This window comes from Drosophila navojoa, chromosome 3, assembly GCF_054131105.1.
Source record: "Drosophila navojoa isolate 15081-1374.11 chromosome 3, UAZ_NAV_1.0, whole genome shotgun sequence".
Taxonomy (NCBI): domain Eukaryota; kingdom Metazoa; phylum Arthropoda; class Insecta; order Diptera; family Drosophilidae; genus Drosophila; species Drosophila navojoa.
In genome coordinates this window covers 25815045-25838145 of record NC_142891.1, presented here as the reverse complement: position 1 = coordinate 25838145, position 23101 = coordinate 25815045, and the positions used below count along the sequence as shown (strand labels likewise).

General features: G+C 34.7%; 1 protein-coding gene across 4 annotated transcripts in view; it reads left to right on the top strand.

Moving 5' to 3' along the window:
• The window catches only part of DIP-kappa (Dpr-interacting protein kappa), a 200391-nt gene that overhangs the window by 42034 nt on the left and 135256 nt on the right, over window positions 1-23101 (top strand). For all 4 annotated transcript variants that reach the window (XR_016196390.1, XM_089257272.1, XM_089257270.1 and 1 more), the window contains exons 3-9: window positions 14599-14640; window positions 14847-15052; window positions 15671-15736; window positions 15805-15844; window positions 15917-16072; window positions 16151-16279; window positions 19231-19368. Coding sequence is in view for 3 of the 4 variants with exons in the window: in XM_089257272.1 (XP_089113398.1) it covers window positions 14599-14640; window positions 14847-15052; window positions 15671-15736; window positions 15805-15844; window positions 15917-16072; window positions 16151-16279; window positions 19231-19368 (777 nt within the window). In the remaining variant the exon portion in view is untranslated. The remainder of the gene's footprint in view (window positions 1-14598; window positions 14641-14846; window positions 15053-15670; window positions 15737-15804; window positions 15845-15916; window positions 16073-16150; window positions 16280-19230; window positions 19369-23101) is intronic.

Here is a 23101-nt window from a genome sequence, read left to right as displayed (position 1 = left end):
TCAAAAGACTGGTATTGAAATGTTATTGTTTAAATGTCACGCACATTCTATCCGTATTTTCCGCAGCTCAATGAGTTTTCAAGTTTCGAGCACTTTTCAACACTGTTTGCAACATTCAACAGTTGTTGAAGTTGTTGTTGTCCCGTAATGTGCTCAGTGCTCAACTTCAAATGCATCTAAGGCACAGAGCTCGAGTGTCAAAGGAACACTTGAAAATGTCAGTCAACACGCACACACACATACACACACACACACACACGTACGCACTTGCAGTCAAGGCTAAGTATAAACAATTTATGAAATTTATTAAATTGGCCAAGAGGCGTTCTTTCCTCGCATTGTTGTTCTTCTAGTTGTTATTGTTGTGAATGCCCTTGGCAAACAAGAAGAAGAACAACAAGAAGCAAATCTTTCGGATTCCTCTTTATAGAAGCAGGCGGGGTGGGGGGCGACATGGGGGTTGGGTGGCGTCGGCCTCTGGCAAGCACTTGAGCAAAATTTATGACAATGAGCCAACTGCTCTGAGTGCTCATAATATAAATAACAAGTGGGCCACTGAGCAAAGGGGCGTGGCATGGCATGGGCATAGAGCCCACTGTTGCTTGAATGGGCAGCTGACCGTGGTTAAATGTGTTTTATGCTCGGCAGCTGTGAGAGCCCGATTGAGCGGCCTGCCCCAAGTGTGGCATCCACAATCCGACAGTTGAGCTCTGCCAACTGCAGCGCCACATGTGGCGGCAACCGGGGCGGCATTAGGCCCAGCGGGACCGACCCCAAAGGCAAATGTGCGCAAAGAGCAGAGAGGTTGACTTTTTGGCCTCAGCCGTTTAGCCGTTATGTATCGAGTCGAGTCTCACGAAATTTCTCCCTGCTGTCCGCCCGTCAGCTGGCGTTGTTTTTTTTTTATGTCCACGACCTGCAGACAGGCTGCTTTACACTTTAAGCAGGCCCCAGCTGAAATTTACGACAATTTGGGTTAAACGTTTTGACAACGCGAAAAAACTGCGTAAAAGCATGGCATATGAGATGATCACTACTAAAAATTCAGTGAGAGGATGGATTTAATAACTAAAGCTGCCTTAAAAATAATTCAATTATAAAAAAAAAATTTTTATTTATAAACTGCAAATTTTATTACAAATAATATACATTTTTATTGCTATCAAATTTTTAAAAAGTTTTCATAAAGAATAGGGTAAAATAAATAATAAAATAATAAAATAATATATATTTATATATTTCTATTGCATCTTATAAAATATAAAATTGTACATATTTGTATAACTTTATTAAATGTTTAAAATATTGCTAATTTAAAAATTAATTTCAAACTGATAATCTTTCATATGCTAGTGCGAACTTAAAATCTTCCTCTCAATTCACTTATTTTAAAATTCAATGAATTTATAATGAAACTCAATACATACATACATACAATTCGCCAACTGAATCGGACTAGTGACGTTTACTATCTACAGATCTGAGAGTAGCTAAAAGCCAGACAAACATTAGTTAAATAACATAAATATTGCAAAATTCATTGTCAATTTATGTAAAAGCTGCTAAAGTTTTGATGCCTCCACATTGAATTGAAAACAAGCAAAAAGGTGTTGCGCCTATGCTATAAATAATGCAAATCTAGTGCAGCCATAAGAGCTGGCAATAGCTCGTTCGATAGGCATTGGAAACAAAGAAAAAAAATTGGCGTTTCACAAGAAGGGAACGAAGGAAAACCCTATCAAAATCAAAATGTCATCAAAAAATAAAAAAATAAAGAAGGATGCCCAAGGCTGTTTGTTGATTTTTAATTAGTTGACCACCTAGCGTCCCAGCCAAGAAATTTACATTTGCTGGGCCACAGAAAGAAGTAGTAGAAGAAGAAGCAGAAGAAAAAAAAAAAAACATTAAATGGGCAAAGGAAATAAAAGAGTTGCCATCAAGCAGAAGCAGTTGGCAAAAGTTACTGAATAATTCAACGAATGTCCTGCCAACATTTTAATTTAAGTTTGCGCTCCGTTGCTCGCTTAGATAAGAAACTCGGCGTCGTCCTTTCGTATTTATTTACACTTTGCCGCTGCCAAAATTAATAGAAAACTTTCGGCTCTGACAACACAAATAAAATATATATATGTATATATACACTGGTTGGCAAAATGTGAAAAGTACAAATTATGCAGCAATTTCATTTTGATATTTTTTGGCCAAACACTGGATGAAAGGCTGTTAATGTAAATGGCGGCCACAAAAGTAGCCAAAAGAAAATATATAAAAGGGAGAAAAAAAAGAAAGGAAGAAAACTTTTAATAACGTCTCCAAAGACACATTTTTGTGGGCCTTTGTCTTGCCACATGGTAAAAGACAGAGAAAGTTAAACAGAGCGAGACAGAGAGGGAGAGAAGGAGAGAGATAGAGGGTGTGTGTGTGTGTGTGTGTGAAAGAGAGAGCGAATATAAAGTCTTGTTCACACTTCATTTGCAATTCCGAGTGCGGCTTCTTCTTTTGTTGTATAAGAGGTCCTGTGAAGGGGAACCGCGCCTAATTATTATTTTCACGAATTCCAGTTGTGATTTCCGCCAAGGACTTCGGCACTTGTCCTTGCTTTGATGGCCGCCGTCACTTGATGTAAATTATGTTTATGCTTGCATAAAACTTTTTGCCCATAACTTTTGACACTGATGTGCAGCAATTTGCCCCGAAATTGTTCAGCCAGATTATGGGATTGAAAGCGAGCTATATGTGGCATTAAGTGATTCAGTTTAATTGGGAATAGTTGAAAATGAAGGAAAGAAAGACGACGAAAGGAATGGTTGAGAAAGAATGTGAATTTTACAATTCCACGAAATATTTGCAGAAATTAAACAAATTAATGTTTTAAACTATTCTACTTTAATGAAGATTTTTTTAATTTATCTAGCTGCAGAGATATTATTTATAAGATAAAAAATGAATTATATTAAAAAAAAAAAAATGTTTACAAACTATATTACATATTTTAAAACTATTAAAATATTTTTAAAATTTTGCATACCTAATTTTATATTATAGGTACTTCTTTTACAAGTATGCACATCATTTTAATGGATATTATTTCAGAATATACTCTTATTTATAATATTTGTATTTGTTTTACCTATTTATATATTAAAAGATATTTTAAAACTATTTTGCAATATCTATAGTATATAATATTTAGTATATAATATATTTTAATTATATATACATATTTTTATTATTGAGAGATTTAACTGCTGAATGCTTTAGATTAATATTTTTGTGGTTAAATACATAAATTTTTATTATATCAAAAGTTAATATGTAAATTATAAAATAATAAATATATATTTTTTAGATAAAGCCAGAAATTAATAACTTGATTTATTAATATTTTTTAATTAGTTGATCGTTAAATATATTTTTTTACATTTCAAAAAAAATTAGATAAATTTAATATATATATAATATATACATACATATATTATTTGTTTGTCTGTTTGTTCTATTTATTGTATATCATTTTGTTTATATGTAAGCCTTGTTCATTGAAATTCACACTAAAAACATTCATATAAATATATAATGCTTAAAAGTCAACGTGGAATTACATATGAGTCGGACAAGAGCTAAATATAAATAGGCCTAATTTCGCTGTTCAACAGACAAAACATGGGCTTTGGCTCACACAGACGCACACTCGAACAACGTATGTTGTTAACCAAGTGTTTGTGCTGTAGCTGTCTGTTTATCTGGCTGTCTATCTGTCTGTCTGGCTGTCGACATATCGACATATCTTAATTCGCATAGCCAGCAAGAGTCTGCATGAATTTCAAATTCAATTTGGCGCATTTTACATAATTTATTAAACAAAAGGCTCGACGGCAACAAAAACAACAATGCAAAACGTTTTATTGCCTCGTTTGTTTCGCTAACATGACTGTGTATGTGTATGTGTATGTGTGTTTGTGTTTGTGTGTGACGCATGTGTTTGTGTGGTCGTCGGGGCTTTTTATATAAATAATTTAGGTGTGAAGATTATATGGCCGCGATATGGTTAAAATTGTTGACAACTTAATTTGTGAAGTGGCCTCCGTGGCCGGAAACATTCGCCCGTAAATGGCCAAAAGCGACGCGTAGGTGCCGCAGCGAAAGAGACAGAGAGAAAGAGAGCATATGTGTGAGTGTGTGTGGCACAAGCGTGAGCATTACAAATTGTAATTTAAATGCGCGTTGAAAATAATTTATGAGCTCGAGTCGCAGCAATATGGAGCCAGCAAACAATGGTGGCGTCACGCGACGCACACGAGGCGCATACTTAATCTGCAAGACAGGTGAGAAATCAAGCCAAAGACAGACACACACACACACGCAGTGAGAGAAAGAAACAACCAGCCAATTGAGCTGTCTGAGAATTGAGAACTGCAATTGAATTATTAAAAAAAAAAAGAAATGAAACGAAATGAAATGAAATGAAATAAAATTAAAATACTTTGGGCAAAGGACTCGTAAGTGCAGCAACGACAACGGCGGCAATTGGCGTGATATATTGCCTGAATAATGCACGCAATTGGCACGCCCAGCGGCCCGCCCACCTGCAATTGGCGGCATCGGTTTGTTAATTGCTGCATAATTGTTTGAAATAAATTCACTTACCATGCCAGGCCATCCGCCAAAAGACGCGCTGTCCAGCGCTGACGCGGCGTATGAGTAATATGCCGTTAAATGTCCCCTCAGTCACTAACCATGCCCCACTTAATGCCAAGGCCCTCCCCCTCCCCCCTTCTCACCACTCACTTCCGCTCTCTTCCACTCCCACGCGCAATTTGCATTGTGCATGTTAAGCAATCGAGCATTAAATGGAGATTGCGCATTGTTCAAGTGCGTGTGAGTATGCGAGTGTGTGTGTGTGTGTGTGTGTGTGTAAATTGAGTGAATGATTATTGCATGATTAATTCAGCGTCGAATGCATTGGGAATTCTCTCTGTGTACGCGTATGTATGCATGTGCGTCTCCTTGCCTGAGCTCAAGTTCGCAAGCTGTGACAAATGACATGCGAATACTTTGCGCTGCAATTTAAACGGCAAGCAACTGTACATCTCATTAACTGTTACTTTACTTAATTAGCGGTCGTAATTAGTGCAGTGCATTGATGGATGTATGTGTGCAGATAATTCATTGATAGAGGGAGAGAAAGCCAGAACGAAAGCAATACTTAGATCTTTGGAGTTGGAGGGATAGAGGGAAATATCGTCTGCAATAATTTACTATCGTAACGTAGGGCTTGTACAGAGAGAGTCTAGCTTACATTTAGACTGCAGTGTTTTTTGCCTTTCTATTTTTCCACAAAGCCAATATTTTGTATTTGTAAATTAAAAAAAAAAGAAATTATATTTGAACATTTAAAAACTTTCATTTAAAAAAATAAATAAATAAATAAAAATAAAAAAATAATTATAAAATATAAAATATATATTTAAGAAAATTGTAAAAGTATACAATTTAATTCAAATAAATAATAAAATAAATAAATAAAAATATAAAATAATAAAAAAAATAAATAAAAAAGAATGAATATATACCGATTTATTATAATATTTCTATATTTTTTAATAAGGAGAAATAAAAAGCATTTTGGCTAGTTAAAGATGTACTATAAAGTTAATCTCCTCTGACAAAATATATATTCAACTCTATCTAACCCAATATACATTACATTTAAGAACTCAGTTCATAATTTTCTGGTAGATCTTTCACTAAAATAGCAATAGTAATTTAAAGCCCGTGCAAGTGCCACAACCCTCTGTTGATATCCTTTGCAATATAAACATGGCTTTAAGGACTTAATCTACAGTTTGCGTTAAATCATAAAACACTTGGAGTCCCATTGCAGTGAGTTGAGCTCAAGTCCTTCGAGTCCTTCGAGCAGGCCATGAATGCGGAAGAGTGAGTTGGCTTGGCATGAGGTTTGCAGTATTTGAGATATGCAGGCGTTGGCTGTGCATTTGTCACAATCATTTATTAATATGTTAAACACAGACTAAACGAAGCCGCAGCAACAGCAACAGCAACCACCTGCCATGTGCCACCTACCACCTGCTACAGGCCACATGCTGCACGCCACCTGCCAGTTGGCAGTTGCACCTTGGTGGCCCCACAGCCACTGCACAAATGCTGAACAGGACCTGACGGCTGGCAACGACTTCAAGCTGAAGCTGACAGGCACGTAGCATAATTCATGAAAGTGAGAAAGTGTCGAGCACCAGCGGATGCCCCTTACCGCCCCCTCCACAGCATCACAATTCCCACTCAAGTCGCAATACTCCCCAGTTGCTTGCCATGTTTTATGTTTTCGTTCACTTTCTGACACATTTGCGCACATATTTTGTCTTAATATACCCTTTAATCGAACGTAAGAAAGGGTGTTTCTTGCTCAGTTCTACAATTACATGGTATAATATTAATTTAGTTTTCTATTAGAAACAGAGCAGAGAAATAATAAACAAGAGCGAGGAATACAAGAAAAGAGAAAAAAATAAAAATAAAAATAAAAGTAAAAAATAAACACAATGAGCAATAATTCTAGGAAATTTATTTTACATGTGAATTTTTAATTTTCGACCTATTTTTATTTTATTACAATTATTTAAATTATATTATTGTAGTTGCTTTTGATTGCTCTGAGCTTCATTAATTATTTATTAAGATCATCATTTATTATTACATCAATAATTATTATTCTAAAAATATATATAGAGTATAAAGATCAAACAATAATAAATAAATAAATACAAATAATATAAAAAATTAAAATAAATAATTAACATGTTATATTGATTTTTATTTATTGTTTTGAATTAACTAATAATTCATGTAAAATAAATAAATATTGGGATATACAATTTATTTATTATGTTCTATTATTTTTAAATAATATTTTTGTTCTATTTATTTTTTTTTTAGCTAAAATTGTGACCGATTCTAATGCTAAAGCTCTTAATTAATTAAAATTGCCTATTATTTTTTTATTTTTAATTTTTCATTGTTGGCAACTTCCAGTCAAGCTGTAGAAGCGATCTTTAAATATTTTCTCATGCAGCTGCAAAGTGAACGAAAATTGAGCCACGTCCCTTATGCTTGATGCTATTTATATTATGAATAATGAGATTTTGCTACAACTATTTTTTATTTTATGTGTTTTATTTTTCCATTTTTTTGTGACATTTTCTGGTGGCTCGATTTAATTAAAGTTCTTAATGAGTTTTCCATCGCAGCTCAATCAATCAAGATGCTCGAATTGAGCCATTAAATGCAAGCTGGCTTTGTCTTACAAGCGATTACATTGTCAGAGGCAGCTGAAGACGGATGGCAAGGGGAAGTCGGAGCCCGCTAGAACTGATCCGGAATCCAGCCAAAACCCGCCAGCTGGGCAACTTGCCAGCAAATTTTCTTTGCCAATGAAGTTCAAAATACTTGAAGCGAATACAAAAAAAAAAAAAAAACAAAAAGCAAAAATAAAGAAGGAAAGCAAACAGCTACAGTTGCTCAACTGAACTGAGATTGCAGCTGCTAGTGAAGAAGAAAGAGAAAAAAACAAAAGAAGTCCCAACACATATAAATATATATATATATTTGGAACTGGATTGGACTGTATGTGTGTGTGTGTGCGTGTGTTTGTCGCCCAGTTCGAGTTCATTTGTTTGCCAAGTTGCCAAGTTGGCAAAGTGCATTTTGCCGCAGCCGAAATTTGTTTTGCGGTTTTGCATATAAATATCTGAGCAACCACACACACACACACACACATACACAAACACACACACACGCACGCACACACGCGATTCACTGCAGCTCTGCTTGCATTTAATATTATCTGGTAAGCATTTGCTTCGGTCCTTCGTCCTTTGCGACACGTGTGCATGCTGTGAAAAAATCCATTGCATACTTTTGGGCTTTTGCTTTGCTTTCGCCTTCTGCTTTACCGTTGCCGCTGCCTTTGTCGCTGCCTCTGCCTCTGCCTCTGCTGCTGTTGCTTTCGTTGCTGATATTGTAGCTGTTGCTTTGCCGAGAGCTAAAGTAAACAATTTGCATAAAGCATTTCATATGCTGCATCCCCTTTTTTATGACTCCATTGTAAATTATGGTAATAGTTGCCTCCTGGATAGCTGCCCGTATTACAACATAAGTAAATGTTGTGCGGCTTGCTTCACAGCGCGGATTGCATCGTGTATTCCTCTGCTCTTTTCTTTTTTTTAATACTCTATGCAATTGAAAGGAACAGATTTTCTTGCTCTGAAGTCGTTTATTCAAATATTTAAGAGGGGTTATTAAGCATAGAAGTATCTAAGAAGTATTTACTGTGTGCTGCTATAAATCATTTTCATTTTTCAGAATTTAAATATAGTTTAAGGGTATATTTAAAAAATTTAAATAATAATAAAAACTATAATAATAATAGTAAAATTTAATAATAAATAAAAATAAATGCATTCCTTTAATAATGAAATATTTTTGGTTTATTTAGTAATATAAATATAAAAATATAAAATATTTGATATTTTAATATTTCATGCCAGAGATATTAAAGACAGTTAATTAGAAAGTTTTTGGCTTAACTTAAAAATATATTTTACACCTTTACATAGTATATTCTTTAAAAGTATATTAATAATAGTAGATTAGAGTAGATTAATAATAGTAGAGAGAGAATTCAGACCAATTTATTTTTATCATCAATTCTAATTTCTAAATTTTTTTCGAGCACATAAAAATAAAAAACCATGCCAAAATATGAGCAATTAAAAGCTAAGTTTAATAATGCTTTACTAACAAAACGTCAAGATATATACGTAAAATTTCAAGTAATTATTTTACCTATTTCTACATATTATTGAAAAAAGACTCTAATTAATGTGAACAAATTGAAATTCAATAAATTGCGCTATTAAAATCAAATTAAATTAAATGATAAATATTTGCCCCAACTAAATCTTAGTCTGGCACAAATTGCGATAGTCAATAATTGTTTGTGTCTAAATTAAACAGAATTTATTCGCAATTAGTTGGCACACTCACAATTAATAAGCCAAACGTAAGATATAATGTAAATACGCTTTGGCTTTATTGTGCCCTACATGTAGATGTGGATATACATGCACATATACATATATATGGGGACACGACTGTACAAGCTGGCAATGAAGCAAAGCTGAAGTGATTTAATTGCATAATGAACCAGAGCTGATATTTAATCAGTTCGTTTGTCAATAAAGTGCATGCACAATGGCTGCCTGAGGCGAAAAAGAGATAGAGAGAGAGATGCGGTAGAGGCAGAGAGGGCGAGTGAGAGGGACAACATCTCTGGCTGCTCGTTAACTCAAAACTAATTACGTACACGCAATGTGATTATGAGCTTCAGATGATTAGGTAACTGTCAAATGTCAAATGTGCGTGAGGTTGGATTGGCCTGATTGGAAGCAATAGCCATAGGTAGAAGTCTCTCCCTCTCTCTCTCTCTTTCTCTAGGTTGATATATATCTCAATGTACGCAACACTTTTTAGGGATAATGACCAGACCATAAGCCATAACGAGCTGCCCAAACGCCCCACGGTCCACGGCGCTGAAATGTATTTTTGTTGACATATTGCGGATTTAAAATGATTTGTGCTCGCCCAGGCCAGCGCCGATCTCCGGGAATTAAACAAATACATTTGAATAATGGCTGGCAATCAGCAAACAAAACAGAAGACTGATTGCTGGCAATAAAAATGGACCATAAAAAGCGATAACATCATATTTATAAACGAGACGAGGCCCGCCTCGCACGACTCAACAAGCAGCCGCAAGCCGCAGGCCCAACCAGAAAGCGAAAAAAAGACGCACATGGACAAGCCTGAGCCAATATAGGCCCGTGCCCTAGCCCAGGCTCGATATGCTCCCAAGGCGGCGAGCGATGAAAGCGATTATATGCGTAAATATAAAAATGGCGAAAAGACAAATAAACGACAATAAACGGGCGGGCGTGGCAGGCGCGTAAACCAAACGAAGCCCCGCCTACCAAATCCGGCCAGGCGACGGCCGCAAAAGAAACAGTAAAAAAGAAGAAGACAGCAAAAAAAAAAAAAAAATCAACAACAAAAACATGTCCAGAGCAAAAAGCTGGTCTCATAAAAAGTAAACCGAAAAAAAGGGCAACAAGGGTCAAGGTGCCATCACAGTGGGTCAAAAGAAGCGAAGAGGTAGCAAAAAAAAAAAAAAAAAACACGGGCAAAATCTAGAACAAAATGTACGGATAAAAATTAAATTGTGAGAAGGAGAAGGCGAAGGAGAAAATGAAAGAGAGATAGAAAGAAGGAGAGAAACGAAAACAGAGAGCAAGAGTTAGAAGTTAAGGGACATATAAGAATTACGAGAGGGAGATACTTAGAGAAAAATATAGCAAGAGTGGAATAGAGGACGAAAACAAGGGGTTAAAAAGAGAGGAAGAGCGAGAGAGAGAAAGAGAAAAATATGTAAGGCCAAGGACCGAGACAGAGAGAGATAGAAAGAATGTTTTTCTAAAAATAAACAAATATATGTGTACTATATATTTACATTTAATCAGAAAAACTTTGAAATCTTACTAAAAATTCCTACAAATTTTAATAAATTTGTTTGAATTTAATTTAATTAAATCATTAATTAAATAAATTAAAATCAATTCAATTAAAATATAGTTTGAATTGAAGGCCTCATTAAGGCTCTGATGCTGCCCATAACAATCTCTTGAATTTTGCCAGATTAGTTTATATATTTGCCCCACTGTGCGCCTGCCTTGCGGCCACAGCCTGAGAACGAGCATAAAAACGGAGTAGGCGGCACGTTTGCCATAGAGTTTGCCCTCTTATTGTGTGTGCGTTTTGTTTATGGCGTCCATTTGGTTGGTGCAAGCAGCCGAGATTAGATTCCCTTCTGGCCAAGGTGGACATTCGCAGACAGACAGACATACAGGCGCTCTGTGCATTTGGCGCTGTGTCTTGTGCGCCGGCTACCTCAATGATTTGTCCATTTCCTGGCAGTCGCGTAAATGCGAACGACTCATTTTAGTGCCGGCAAAAAGACGTGCAGATTCGCCATTTGCATTTGCAGTCGAAAAGTAATGGTGGAGTGGGCTTCAGGGGGGCCATGTGGGCTATTCAAATGTTAAGCGGCCCATAAATTTGCCATAAACCTGAGCTGCGCTTTAAATGGCCAGCGAGGCGGCTGAAAGTATGCCGACAATTTGTGTTTACTCGCTTGAAATCAAAAACAAACCAAAAAAAAAATGGAAGAACAAAATTAGAAAAAAAAAAAATCGCAGTCAAATTTGCTTTGGCGCTGCTTTTTGCCCACTCAACGGAGACGGCTCATTGAAACGGGCGCCGAGTTTTCAGCGCGTTTTTGTTTGCCCAAAGTCCAAAAACCAAAGCAGCAACCGAACGGCACGAAATGCCGCGAAACGGAGCCATGGGCGAGCCTGATAAATTGAATGGTCAGCTGCGTTAGCATAAAAAGCCCTATTCAGTTCCTCTGGCCTTCTTTTTTTCTACTCCTGGCAAAGGTGAGGGGGCCAAGCACACATATGAGCGTCAGATCATGAGTGAGCCAAGCGGACATTGCGCTGACTGATTGCCCGCGAACAGGCGCCAGCAGCAGCCTTAAACTGACAGAGCCAATTGAGCGTATTTGCCAAAAAGGAAAAACAATTTAGAACGGAAAAAATACGAGCGCTCTCCGCTCTTAATTAGGTATCCAATTAGTTGAGTGGAGGCTGAGAATTAAGTAAAATAGAAAAATATATTACAATGATATCATTAATATAAATGAGGTTATAAATTACAAAAACGCAAAAAACTTACTTACATTTTTTATTTAAAAAAAAAAAAAAAAATACATCTATTTTAATTATAAATATGTTTTTTTTTTTAAATTAAATTATTAAAAAATAAATTTCGAAATTATATTTCTAAATTATTTTTTTTATCTATATATTTATTACAAAAGCTCTATTTCAATAACATATTTTTTGTATTATAAATACTTTTTTTTTATAAATAAATTTGTATATTCCTGTTATTTATTATATATATATATATATATATATATATATATATATATATATATATATATAAACTCAATTTTATTACTTATATGTATATTAAAAAAAATTGTATTTATATTTCAAATATATATACTAACTGATTATTATTATTTTCTTTTTATTATATTCTAAATATTAATTTTATTTATATTTTCATTATAAGCATAATTATAACGATAAGGACGGCATTTGTAAATGGTAACTCATATATTATAAAAAGTGTTTTAAAAATGTTGTTTAGAGTTATCTCATTAAATTTTTTTTTCTTTAATTACTGAACTACTATAAAAGTCTTACTTTTTCAGTGTACTGGCAAATATTTATTATGAAAATTTAGCTATTCAAATACATTGGACTTTACCAAACTAAATTGAGAATATTATGAATAAAGAACTGTTAATTAAAATTAGATTTTATTTTATCGCCATAAATCTTATGTATTGAAGGCCGATCATATATTCTTAATCTATCTATCTATTGTACTATCTATTTCTATTGTACCATTTCCTAGCAGGTATCTACACTTAATACTATTATACAAATATCGCATTATGCACTTTAACTGAATAAGCCGTATTTGGTAAGGAGTGTGAATCAAATTCATAACACGCAGCTGGCATTTTATGTTTTCTCCTGCTTATTTAGCATTACGCAAATGCTCAGACAAATCGCCTTGCAAAGCGAAAATCTGACGAAAAAAAATATGACTCATTAAATTGCAACTCGACGTTCGCGAAAAAAAACTTGTGAAGGATAAAAAGGGAAAAAAGAGGTTGCAAGTGCAGCAAGTGCTATGACAGGTGAAATAGAATAGAGAGTGAGAGAGTGCGGGAGACAGCGGGGTGCTCGACGTATTACCCTTTACACCCGAAAAAAACTTAGCGCCCATCTAGACGAAAAACGTGCTAAAACGTAAATCAACAGCGAAAATCGTGTTGAGCATTTTTCGCTATCCCCCTACCAAAAAAAAAAAGGAAAACAGAAAAATAGAGCAAGGAAAACGAAGAAAAAGCGTAAACAGTAGTTGCTACGAACTGCAGGGGGGTGGAGGGGACAACCGGGAGAAGCTGGACTCGAAAGTTGAAAAGTGGTAAAAGTCCAGAGGGAATTGGAGATTGGACATGGCTTTTGGCGACGACCCTCAGCTAGCGGGCAGGAGCAGGGCGTGGCGCAAGGGTTTGCAGCTGCTCTAGCTGCCGACTCCTGTCGCCTTCGCAACGTAATTCAATATGCAATGCCGTGTTAAAAGCTGTAAAAATGCTTAAGCGTTTTTCAATTTACCAGTTTTATTTTACGAACAGCTTTTCCTGCTAACACACCCACACACAGACAAACACACAGACATTGACCGGAATGAGATTTGCAGCTAACTCAAATTTCTTAAATGTTTTGTCGAACATTTGCAAGTGGCCGTTGGTTGGGGCAGGGAGCAGAAGTGGAAACTTCAGCAGTTTCGTAACGTACATTGACACTCGACACGGCAGGTTGATGTCCTTAAAAGCTGACTTGACTTGACGAAAATTACAGACCCTATTGGGTTGGGGGTGGGGCGTGGATAGAGCGCAGCGCCTAATTGCATTCTAGCTATTTAACCTTTGTAGATTTGCGGGACAATGCACGTTTAGCTTAAATGAATTTGATATTTATTATCATTAAATAATGTAATTTAAAATATGTGTTAATATTTATGAAAGGAAAGGAGTTTTATTAGTTTTATGCAGCGTCTTTCCCTCTGTTGGTATTCTCATCTCATAAATAGTTCAGATTTTCAAGGAACTACAAGGACAAAAATCAAACAAAAATAGCTTTTGATATCGATTTCATAAAAACTTTATTCATTATAAATTCTGTAATTTCTAGATATGAAGATATGCATTCTGAATAAATGAAATAAAATAAAATAATGTTTAAAGTTCTTATAGACTTTACATAAATATCTGCAGTTCATAGCAGAACCTTAAATTGATATATTTTAACGTGCGATATGTGCAGATATTAACAATGCAATAAATAATATTTTTTAATAAATCCATTTTACAATATCCTGTCGAAAATTGTAATTCATACAAGTCCCGAAAATATTTCCTGTAATATGAAACTTTTTGTTCCTGTCCTGGCTCTCACTGGGCGAAAACTGCAAACGCTGCAATTTGCGACGAAAAACAATTAAACTTGAACTTTTGTCACCGAAAAGGAAACAAAAACTACAGAAAATAAAAAACAATAAAAGCGCAGCACAAACTGAAAGAGCAGCGTGAAAATTGTCGTATCAGCAAAAATAAGGCGACAGCAGCAGAGTCCGCACTGAGTCCGACTGAGTCCGCACAGAGTCCGACGGAAAGTTTTTGCTCCTAGCTGGCGCTAATTAATTTTTATTTATTACGTATACGAACGGGCAGCCAGCGAATGCGGCTATTCAGCCAATGAAATTATTTGACCACACAACCAAAAAATATAATTAAATTTTCTAACAACCTTTCCTCCTTTGCAGGCAAACATGCACGCGTGGACCCACAGCAAACGGCACTGGACGGTAATTAATATAACATATAAACTGTACTATTTGATTTTCAGTCGAGCAGACTTTTATTGGCTCACAGTGCGTATACGCAATGTGCGCTAGCGAGAGTCTGCACAAGTGCAAGAAAGTAAATATGATTTGACATTTGTGAAGAAAATCGAATGCCAGACAAAGGAGCTTTGGAGTAACTGAGAGTCATTCTATTTGAACTTCCACAGAAGCGGACATGCCCCGATTTGCGGAGCCCATTGCCAATGTCACCGTCTCCATTGGCCGAGATGCACTGCTCGCCTGTGTCGTTGAGAACCTAAAGGGCTATAAAGTGGCCTGGGTGCGCGTCGATACCCAGACAATACTCTCCATACATCACAATGTCATATCACAAAATAATCGCATCAGTCTGACCTACAATGATCATCGATCGGTAAGCATGCGCAGAAGATATTTACATTTATTTTTGAATTTTGAAGTATTATTTGAAGACAAAATATTAAACAATAAACTAAAAACAAAAGCAAAAACAATATTACCTAGTTTATTAAGAACTAAAAGTAATCAAAATATTTATGCATTGTTAAGTTGTTGTTTAAGTTTTGTATTTTAATTTTTATTATTCTTTTCATTTATTTATTTTATTTATTTTTTTATGTATTTATAAATATTGAATGATTAATGAACATAATGAAATAATAATAATGTATAGTAATATTTTTATTTTTTGGTTCACTTTATTTATTGATATTATTATTATTTTATACCTAAAGAAAACAAACAAAATCAATTTATAATTTTAAATTATTGAAAAAATAGTTAAGTGTAAGCATGTATTGTATTGGTTGTATTTTAATTCATTATTAAAATTTAATATTAAAAAAATCTTTTTAAAAAATAAAATATTTAATTCATAAATCTATGATTTGAATATTTGAAGCCTATTAAATATTTATATATACATATATGTATATAAATAATACTACTTATAATAAAATTAAATTCTTATTTTTTTTTTAAATATTAATCATAAATTTGTTCGCTATTCTAGTGGTATTTGCATATCAAGGAGGTGGAGGAAACAGATCGTGGCTGGTACATGTGCCAGGTGAATACAGTAAGTTCGTGAAGTCTGTCTTTAAGAGAAATGAACTTGAATTGATTTGGGCTCGTTGTCCGTTGCAGGATCCGATGCGTTCGAGGAAGGGCTACCTGCAGGTGGTGGGTAAGTAGAGTGGGCAGAGCCATGCGCTGACAGCTGACCGCAAGGCACATAACGCATTCTTTGTTGACGCAGTGCCCCCCATGATAGTCGAGGGCATGACCAGCAACGACATGGTCGTCCGAGAGGGTCAGAATGTGTCGCTGATGTGCAAGGCGCGCGGCTACCCGGAGCCCTACGTCATGTGGCGGCGCGAGGACGGCGAGGAAATGCTAATTGGCGGAGAGCACGGTGAGTAAACAGCTACGCATCCCACAATCACAATCCGTGCACGCAATTCATCCCCTCAATACGCTCTCGCCCACACAGTCAATGTCGTCGATGGCGAGCTGCTGCACATCACCAAAGTGAGCCGTCTCCACATGGCGGCCTATCTCTGCGTGGCATCCAACGGTGTTCCGCCATCGATTAGCAAGCGCGTCCATTTGCGAGTTCAATGTGAGTATCTCTAGCGAACGAGCTTTAGTATATAGAAATCAATTAAATAAAGACAGTTCAATTAGAGAAACATATATTTTTATGCTTTGAATTTATATAAATATTTTATATATTCAATAATTGATTTAAAAATTAAGTTTGGTTTATATATATATATATATATATATATTGATTTTGTTATTTAATTTAAAGATAAAAAAAATTTATTAAATAATATAATATAATTATAAAATATTACATAATTATCAAAAAATGATAATAATTGAATGAGTTAATTATTAGCAATATTTGTAATGTTTCATTTTTTATTATTAATTATTGCTCTATTTATTTGCTTATATATCAATTACATAGTTTACATTTTTTTATATTTGGTTTATATTTATTTATTAAATTTGTATTTATTTTTATATTAACCTAAATTGTTTTTTTCTCTTTAAGTTTATAATTGTATTTATTTTTTATTATTCAATTATATAATTAGTTTTCATTAATTCACTTTATTTTTTTACATTATATTTTTTGACTTTTTAATATATATATATATATATATATATATATATATATATATATATATATATATATATATATATATATATATATATATTTTTTTTTTTTTTTTTTTTTTTTTTTGTAATTATCTTAATAATATAATTTATTCATTTGATAAATTATTTATACATGTGTTTTTTTTTTTTTTTAGATTATAAAATTATATAATTGCTTTTCGTTAATTCACTTTATTTTTTTTACATAGTATTTATTTCATTTAATAAACTTTTAATTTTGATATTGATTGATTTCATAATATTTGTATTCATTTATTTATATACTAGTTTTTGATTGTTAGTTTATTTATTTATATAAATTTTTTTACTTGGTTCAGTTGTTCATCTCTCGGTTTGCCCATTTCAAGTTCAATTAAAGCGAACAACTTTACCGTTAACGAATTATGCAACACACAATTCACATATACAGTTGGACGTGAGGCAACGCGTTAAATCCATTTTGGGGCTACAAATGTTATGCAACATTTATGTGACGTTGGGTCCATGCGCTCAGAGTCAGACGCGTTGTTAAATGCGTAAAACACACACACTCGCACACACACAAACAAAGCAATGCCGCTGCCGCCCAACCCCTTCTCCTGTTTGTGCCGCTTGGCTGTTGCTACCTCGGGGCAATAACCGCAGTGTGTCCTCAACATTGGCACACGAAAATAGGAGCCCAGCGCTGCCGACTGGCCGGACGGGGCAGAAGGCTTTGGGCAGGAATTTGGGGGCAGGAGGCAGTGCTTCGAGGTGCACTCACTTGGCCGAAAATCGACCAAAGCTGCAGTCACGTTAAATTAATTTACCTGTGCGTCTATAAGAGCATGTGTGTGCGTGTGTGTATTTGTTGTGTGTATGCGCTCATTTCGCCTTGTTTGTGGCTGTTTTGTTTGTTTGTTTGTCAGCAGGTGTTATTTTGTGCCCCAGCGCTGTGTACGTGGCGAAAATGCGTTGCCAATGCCATCAGAGTGCTTCTGTTGTTACTGCCACACACACACACACACACACACACACATAGCTAGCGGCTGTTGCAGCAACAAAAGCTATTTACACACACCCAGGCACAATCTCACGCTTAACAGGCGCACTTTTAATGACCGAATGCATTTTAATCCAAAAACAGTTTGCAAACTCACGTAAAATCCATGCGAAAATTGCTTTTGCAAAATCTCTGATGGAAATTGAAAATTTGTTGATCAGCAAAAATATCGCTTATACACACAGCTATACTATTGCCAAGAGCCCATAAAAGTTTATAGAGTATATATATTTTGCAATGAGAAAACGTGCGGAATTTATATTTAATAGCTTCAGTTTATATATTCAATCGGAATATTTTTATACATTTCTAACGAAAGTTTTCTATATAAAGAAATTTTCCTTTTCAAGTTTACCATGCTTTAGAAGAGCGCAATTGATCATTGACTAGCTTCTGCTGTTGTACTATTACTAATCAAAGAATTTATAGAATTAATTATTTTAGATCTGTCTACATTTCATTTGTACCCAATATTATATTCCAATAAAGAGAAAAGAGTTCACAGAGTTATAGTTAACGTTCTGTTATCGGAATGTTGGGAAGTGGAAAACCAAGGTCTGACCATCTAGAATCTTAATATTTTTGTATAGTTTATAAATTATTGCATTTTGTTCCATAATATGGAATCGATACAATGTTTCTCTTCTATATATTCCAATTTATTGTTAATTGTTAAGTAAGAAGATTAAAATCTGGTTCGACTGCCTAACTGCACGAACCTAGTATTATATATATAGGATTGTAGGTGAGATAAATATCTTCTTCTCACACTTTAACAAATGACTCTGGGATCAACTGATTGCGTCGCTTGCTTAAGGAGCTCGTTCGGCTGCTCGGCGATCGGTTGGCAATTGGTAAGTCTCGCTCTGCTTGTCTCCGATTGGTTGCTTACATTGAATGCAGCGAGGGCTGTGTCGTCGACAGAGTACGTGAGTTGAGTGTGTGTGTGTGAATGCGAAGATCGTCTGCATTGACTTATAGAGCCACGTATACCTTTGCTCACTGAGTCTCATTGTACGAACATCAATCTTATTTGATTTTACACTGAAAAGTTGACTTCGCTTTAAAATTATTATCTTTATTACTATTTTAAAAATATTTATATATATATTGTATCTATATTAAATATATATCAGAAATATCAAATTTATTATATATGTATGTGCAATTTAGGTATGAATTCATTTTAAGTAAATAAAAGAAGGTAACTGTAAATACATTTATTTATATGTTTTGTTTATATTTAAAATATTTTTATATTATTTTTTTTTTTAAATATAATATAAATATTATTGTTTCTGTCAATAGCTTTCAAAATATGCTTTTCAATTCTAAAACACATTTGCTCTCGCATTTTTCAGTTCCTCCCATGCTGTCTATACCAAACCAGCTAGAGGGCGCCTATTTGGGCCAGGACGTTATGCTGGAGTGTCACACTGAGGCATATCCGGCCTCTATTAACTATTGGACAACGGAACGCGGCGACATGATAATATCAGGTAAATGTCAAATGCCAGCCAGCTCTTAAGCTCTACTTATTGGCAACGTGGTTGTGTGGTTGACTCTGTATGTATATACATAAATCCTCTGTATGTAGGTATGCATATGTGAAATAACTCCAATCTTGACCAAAAGCCAAGCGGGGGGCCTTTGCATTGCAGCCAGGTTTATTATGTGGAGGAGCGTTTGTAAATGAGCTTACAATGTAATCAACATGCTGTGCGGCCAAGGCCAGAATATTGCGCCTGAAAATTGTCATGTAAAATGGCAAAAATTAAAACTCGCATCACGGCGTAAGCCCAAAAAATAAGTTAAGCCGCTGACGTTGCCGCACACAGTCAGTGCCACTGCCACTGCCGCTGCCAGAGGCAACTGCGACTGCGACTGTAACTGCAACTGAAATGAAAACAAATGAAAATCCATTGGAAAACAATAACGTGGGCTGTTGCTGCTGCTGCTGCTGTGGCGATTTCTCTTTCGCATTACTCATACGCACTGAGTGACAGGCATTCGAAAAACATGCACAGCAACTGTTGAGCTGTTAATGTCACATTGTAGAGCTTTAAAAGTGATTGTCTGCATCGCTGCTATGCTTGACGGTTGACGGCGCCTGCAGCTCAAAGGATCCGGCCAGCAAGCGCATTTAAAGACGAAGTGGCCAAGTGCACCGCGGCAAGCAAAGCAAAGCTGCTTAAGTGCTTAAACGTTTCTCCTTTTTGCCTCTCCTGGCAGTTGAGAGCCTCTGCATTTACTGACTTCAACAAATATACATATATACATATATAGTCTTTTAATCATATTTTTGTAATCTGATGAATATATCTGATAAAAAGCATTTGTCATATTTTAAGTTATTCATATATACATTTTAATAATTATCTCTTATTTTATTCAGAAACAATTTTGTTTCTTTTTCTTATTTATTTTGTAGGAAAATAAATCTGTGGATACATATTTTCGTATAAGATTTAATAATGATTTATGCAAATTTTATTTAATACAGTCGAGTCCCAAATATTTTTTTTTTTTGGATTCACGTAGAAATTCGAATCATCGAGAATTATCGAGAATGAATTTTTGTCATGGGCATTTTTTCGATTTAAGGAATATCAAGACTTGATTTTATTGATAAATTTTCTTATATTTTCTTAGACTTTCTTTGCTTATCCGAAAATGCGATGCTTAAATATGTAATGAATTGTATGAATTCTGTGCTATCTGTTCTAGTCTAGGGATTGTTTAATACTTCATATATGTGATATTTAATATGACGGGCAGATCACAATTTTGATTTAACGATCGCGCTGCAAAGTAAGTGAGAGAGGGAGAGAGAGAGAAGTGCAAGTGTTTTACATGCGGCTCTATCAGCAGCTACGGATAAGCAGCACTGGAGCTTGATTCGGTTCTCATGATGAAGTACAATCAAATGCTCTCAATTTTAGATTTGATATAATTTCTAATACTTAGTACTCAATTATAAGAAATATTCAAGCTTTTTTATTGAGTGGTCAACACAAATGTAAAGATTAACTCAAGTCAACAGTGTTTTAACTTTTTCGACGCTTCACAGAATCCAACTTGTTCAGCAACAATTATTTTTTCGCTCGTAAACTATTTTTGTGTACATTTGTTAAATTTATATTAATATATGCAAATGAAGATTTAATTTTTAGCACACATTAAATTAAACAAACAATCTGAGCAAAATCAAAACATAATCAACGCATATGAAAACATGTGTATCAATCTGTCTTTGTAGCTCATATTTTACTGATTGCCGTATTCGCAATTCGCTTTAATTGATTACTAATTCAATTACAGCAAAGTTTCCTGCAAAACAATTGATTTTAATGAATCGCTGAGCTGTGCCAGAGTGAGTCGGAAATGCAATATGGTATATTATCAAAAACTGGAAATCGCTTATTGTAAACATTGCATTGATAATAGAAAGCGGAATGGAAATAAATATGAGAGCAGCGAAAAATAACATCAGATGAGCCAAATATTCAGACAGTAGCTCGGAATGTCACAAAATATTATGCTGCAGCGGAAATTATTTGAACATAATCACATTGGCAAACACACACACATGAGTGCATGTGGCAGGGCCAAAAGGATAACCTCAGCTCAGTTGTGTGCCGTGAAAATAAATGAAAATCGAATATAATTAACATGTCGCTGGCTAAAATGCTAAAATCAATAAAACTCATATACACAACAAATCGTAGCATACTTTTCAGGGCTAAATATTCATGGGACCCAAAAGAGCTGGCACTCAGTTGTTTTTGTTCTTTTTATGATCCTTAGCTGATGACTCAGCTCTTGCCAGTCATGAGTATAGACATTATAATAGCTAGACTAACATGCTTATATCTTATTTCTATGCTTAAATGCGATTTGTTTGTTCGATATGCCACACACACACACACACACACACACACACAAGCACACAAAGATATAAGTGACACGACATTCAGGTGTATGTGCGTGTGTGTGTGTGTGCTGGGCAAATTATAGCCCAGGTTGTAGAGACATTTCATATGCACACACGCATAGGCAGCGAGCAAAACGCGAGCCGCAGATACGAATATTTTCGGTGGCGTCGCGCATGATGAATGGCAAACAGACACCAAAAACTTTTTGGGTAATAAATTTTAAGCGATTCCGCAGTGAAACGCATAGAAACTAGTATGGATGTGTGCGTGCGTGTGTGTATGTGTGTGTTTCACGTTCATGTAGGGTGGCCAAAGAAACTAGGGAAAGAAAGCTATCTAGTTCAGTTTGCAGATTGAAAATGGAGAAGAAGTGGCGGAAGCTAAAGAAGAAGAAGCACATACATCAAATTAAAAGTCGACGAGACAGTTGGAAATATATTTGACTTGAGTTCTAAATATGAATGGAACATAAGAAATGAATAAAATAATAATAATTATAATTAATACTAATATGGTGTAATAAATAAAAGAAAAAAATATATATATACATATATGCGCGATTTGAAAAGTAAGCAAACGTTAGGCAAAGATATTTACGTAAGATATACATGTATGTATGTATTTTAAAATGGACATTGAGAGTCAATTTTATATGTAACTTGAATTGATGCAGAGCTAAGACATCTTTGAATATTCAAAACGATTGCGAATATAGAAAATAAATATATGTATGTATACATTGAGTGAACGTGAGAGGTATAGAAAGAGAAAGATTTGTATATATATACAAATATATGTATATATGACTATCTAGGACTAGGCATTGATGCATATGTATGTATTTTTGCAAATAGCTAAGTTTAACAAAAATAATTCTTAAAAGTTATCAGAGCTGCAATCGAATACCTGCCATTAGGCAAGAAGATTATGAGTTGATCTGCTTATCAATATTTTCAATGAAAAATGTTCCACTTAAAAAAATAGATATTACATATATAAATGTCTTCAGCTATAAGGCATAAATTTCTATACGGTTTTATTATGCTCATATTTGTGCTTGAATATTTAGTTATCTGCAAATATATAATATTTAGAGATACGATTATATTTCTCATTAAACATACAGATGCAGCCTTTAGCGGCTTTGAGCTGCAACTATATATAGAGTCAAAGTCATATTACATGCTATGTGAAATATAGAATTATTAGCCAATTCTACTTAATAACTATGCGTTCCCTCCCCTCTCATGACTATGCTCTTGCCGATATCATTCAATGCTGTCTCAATTCTAGCCCA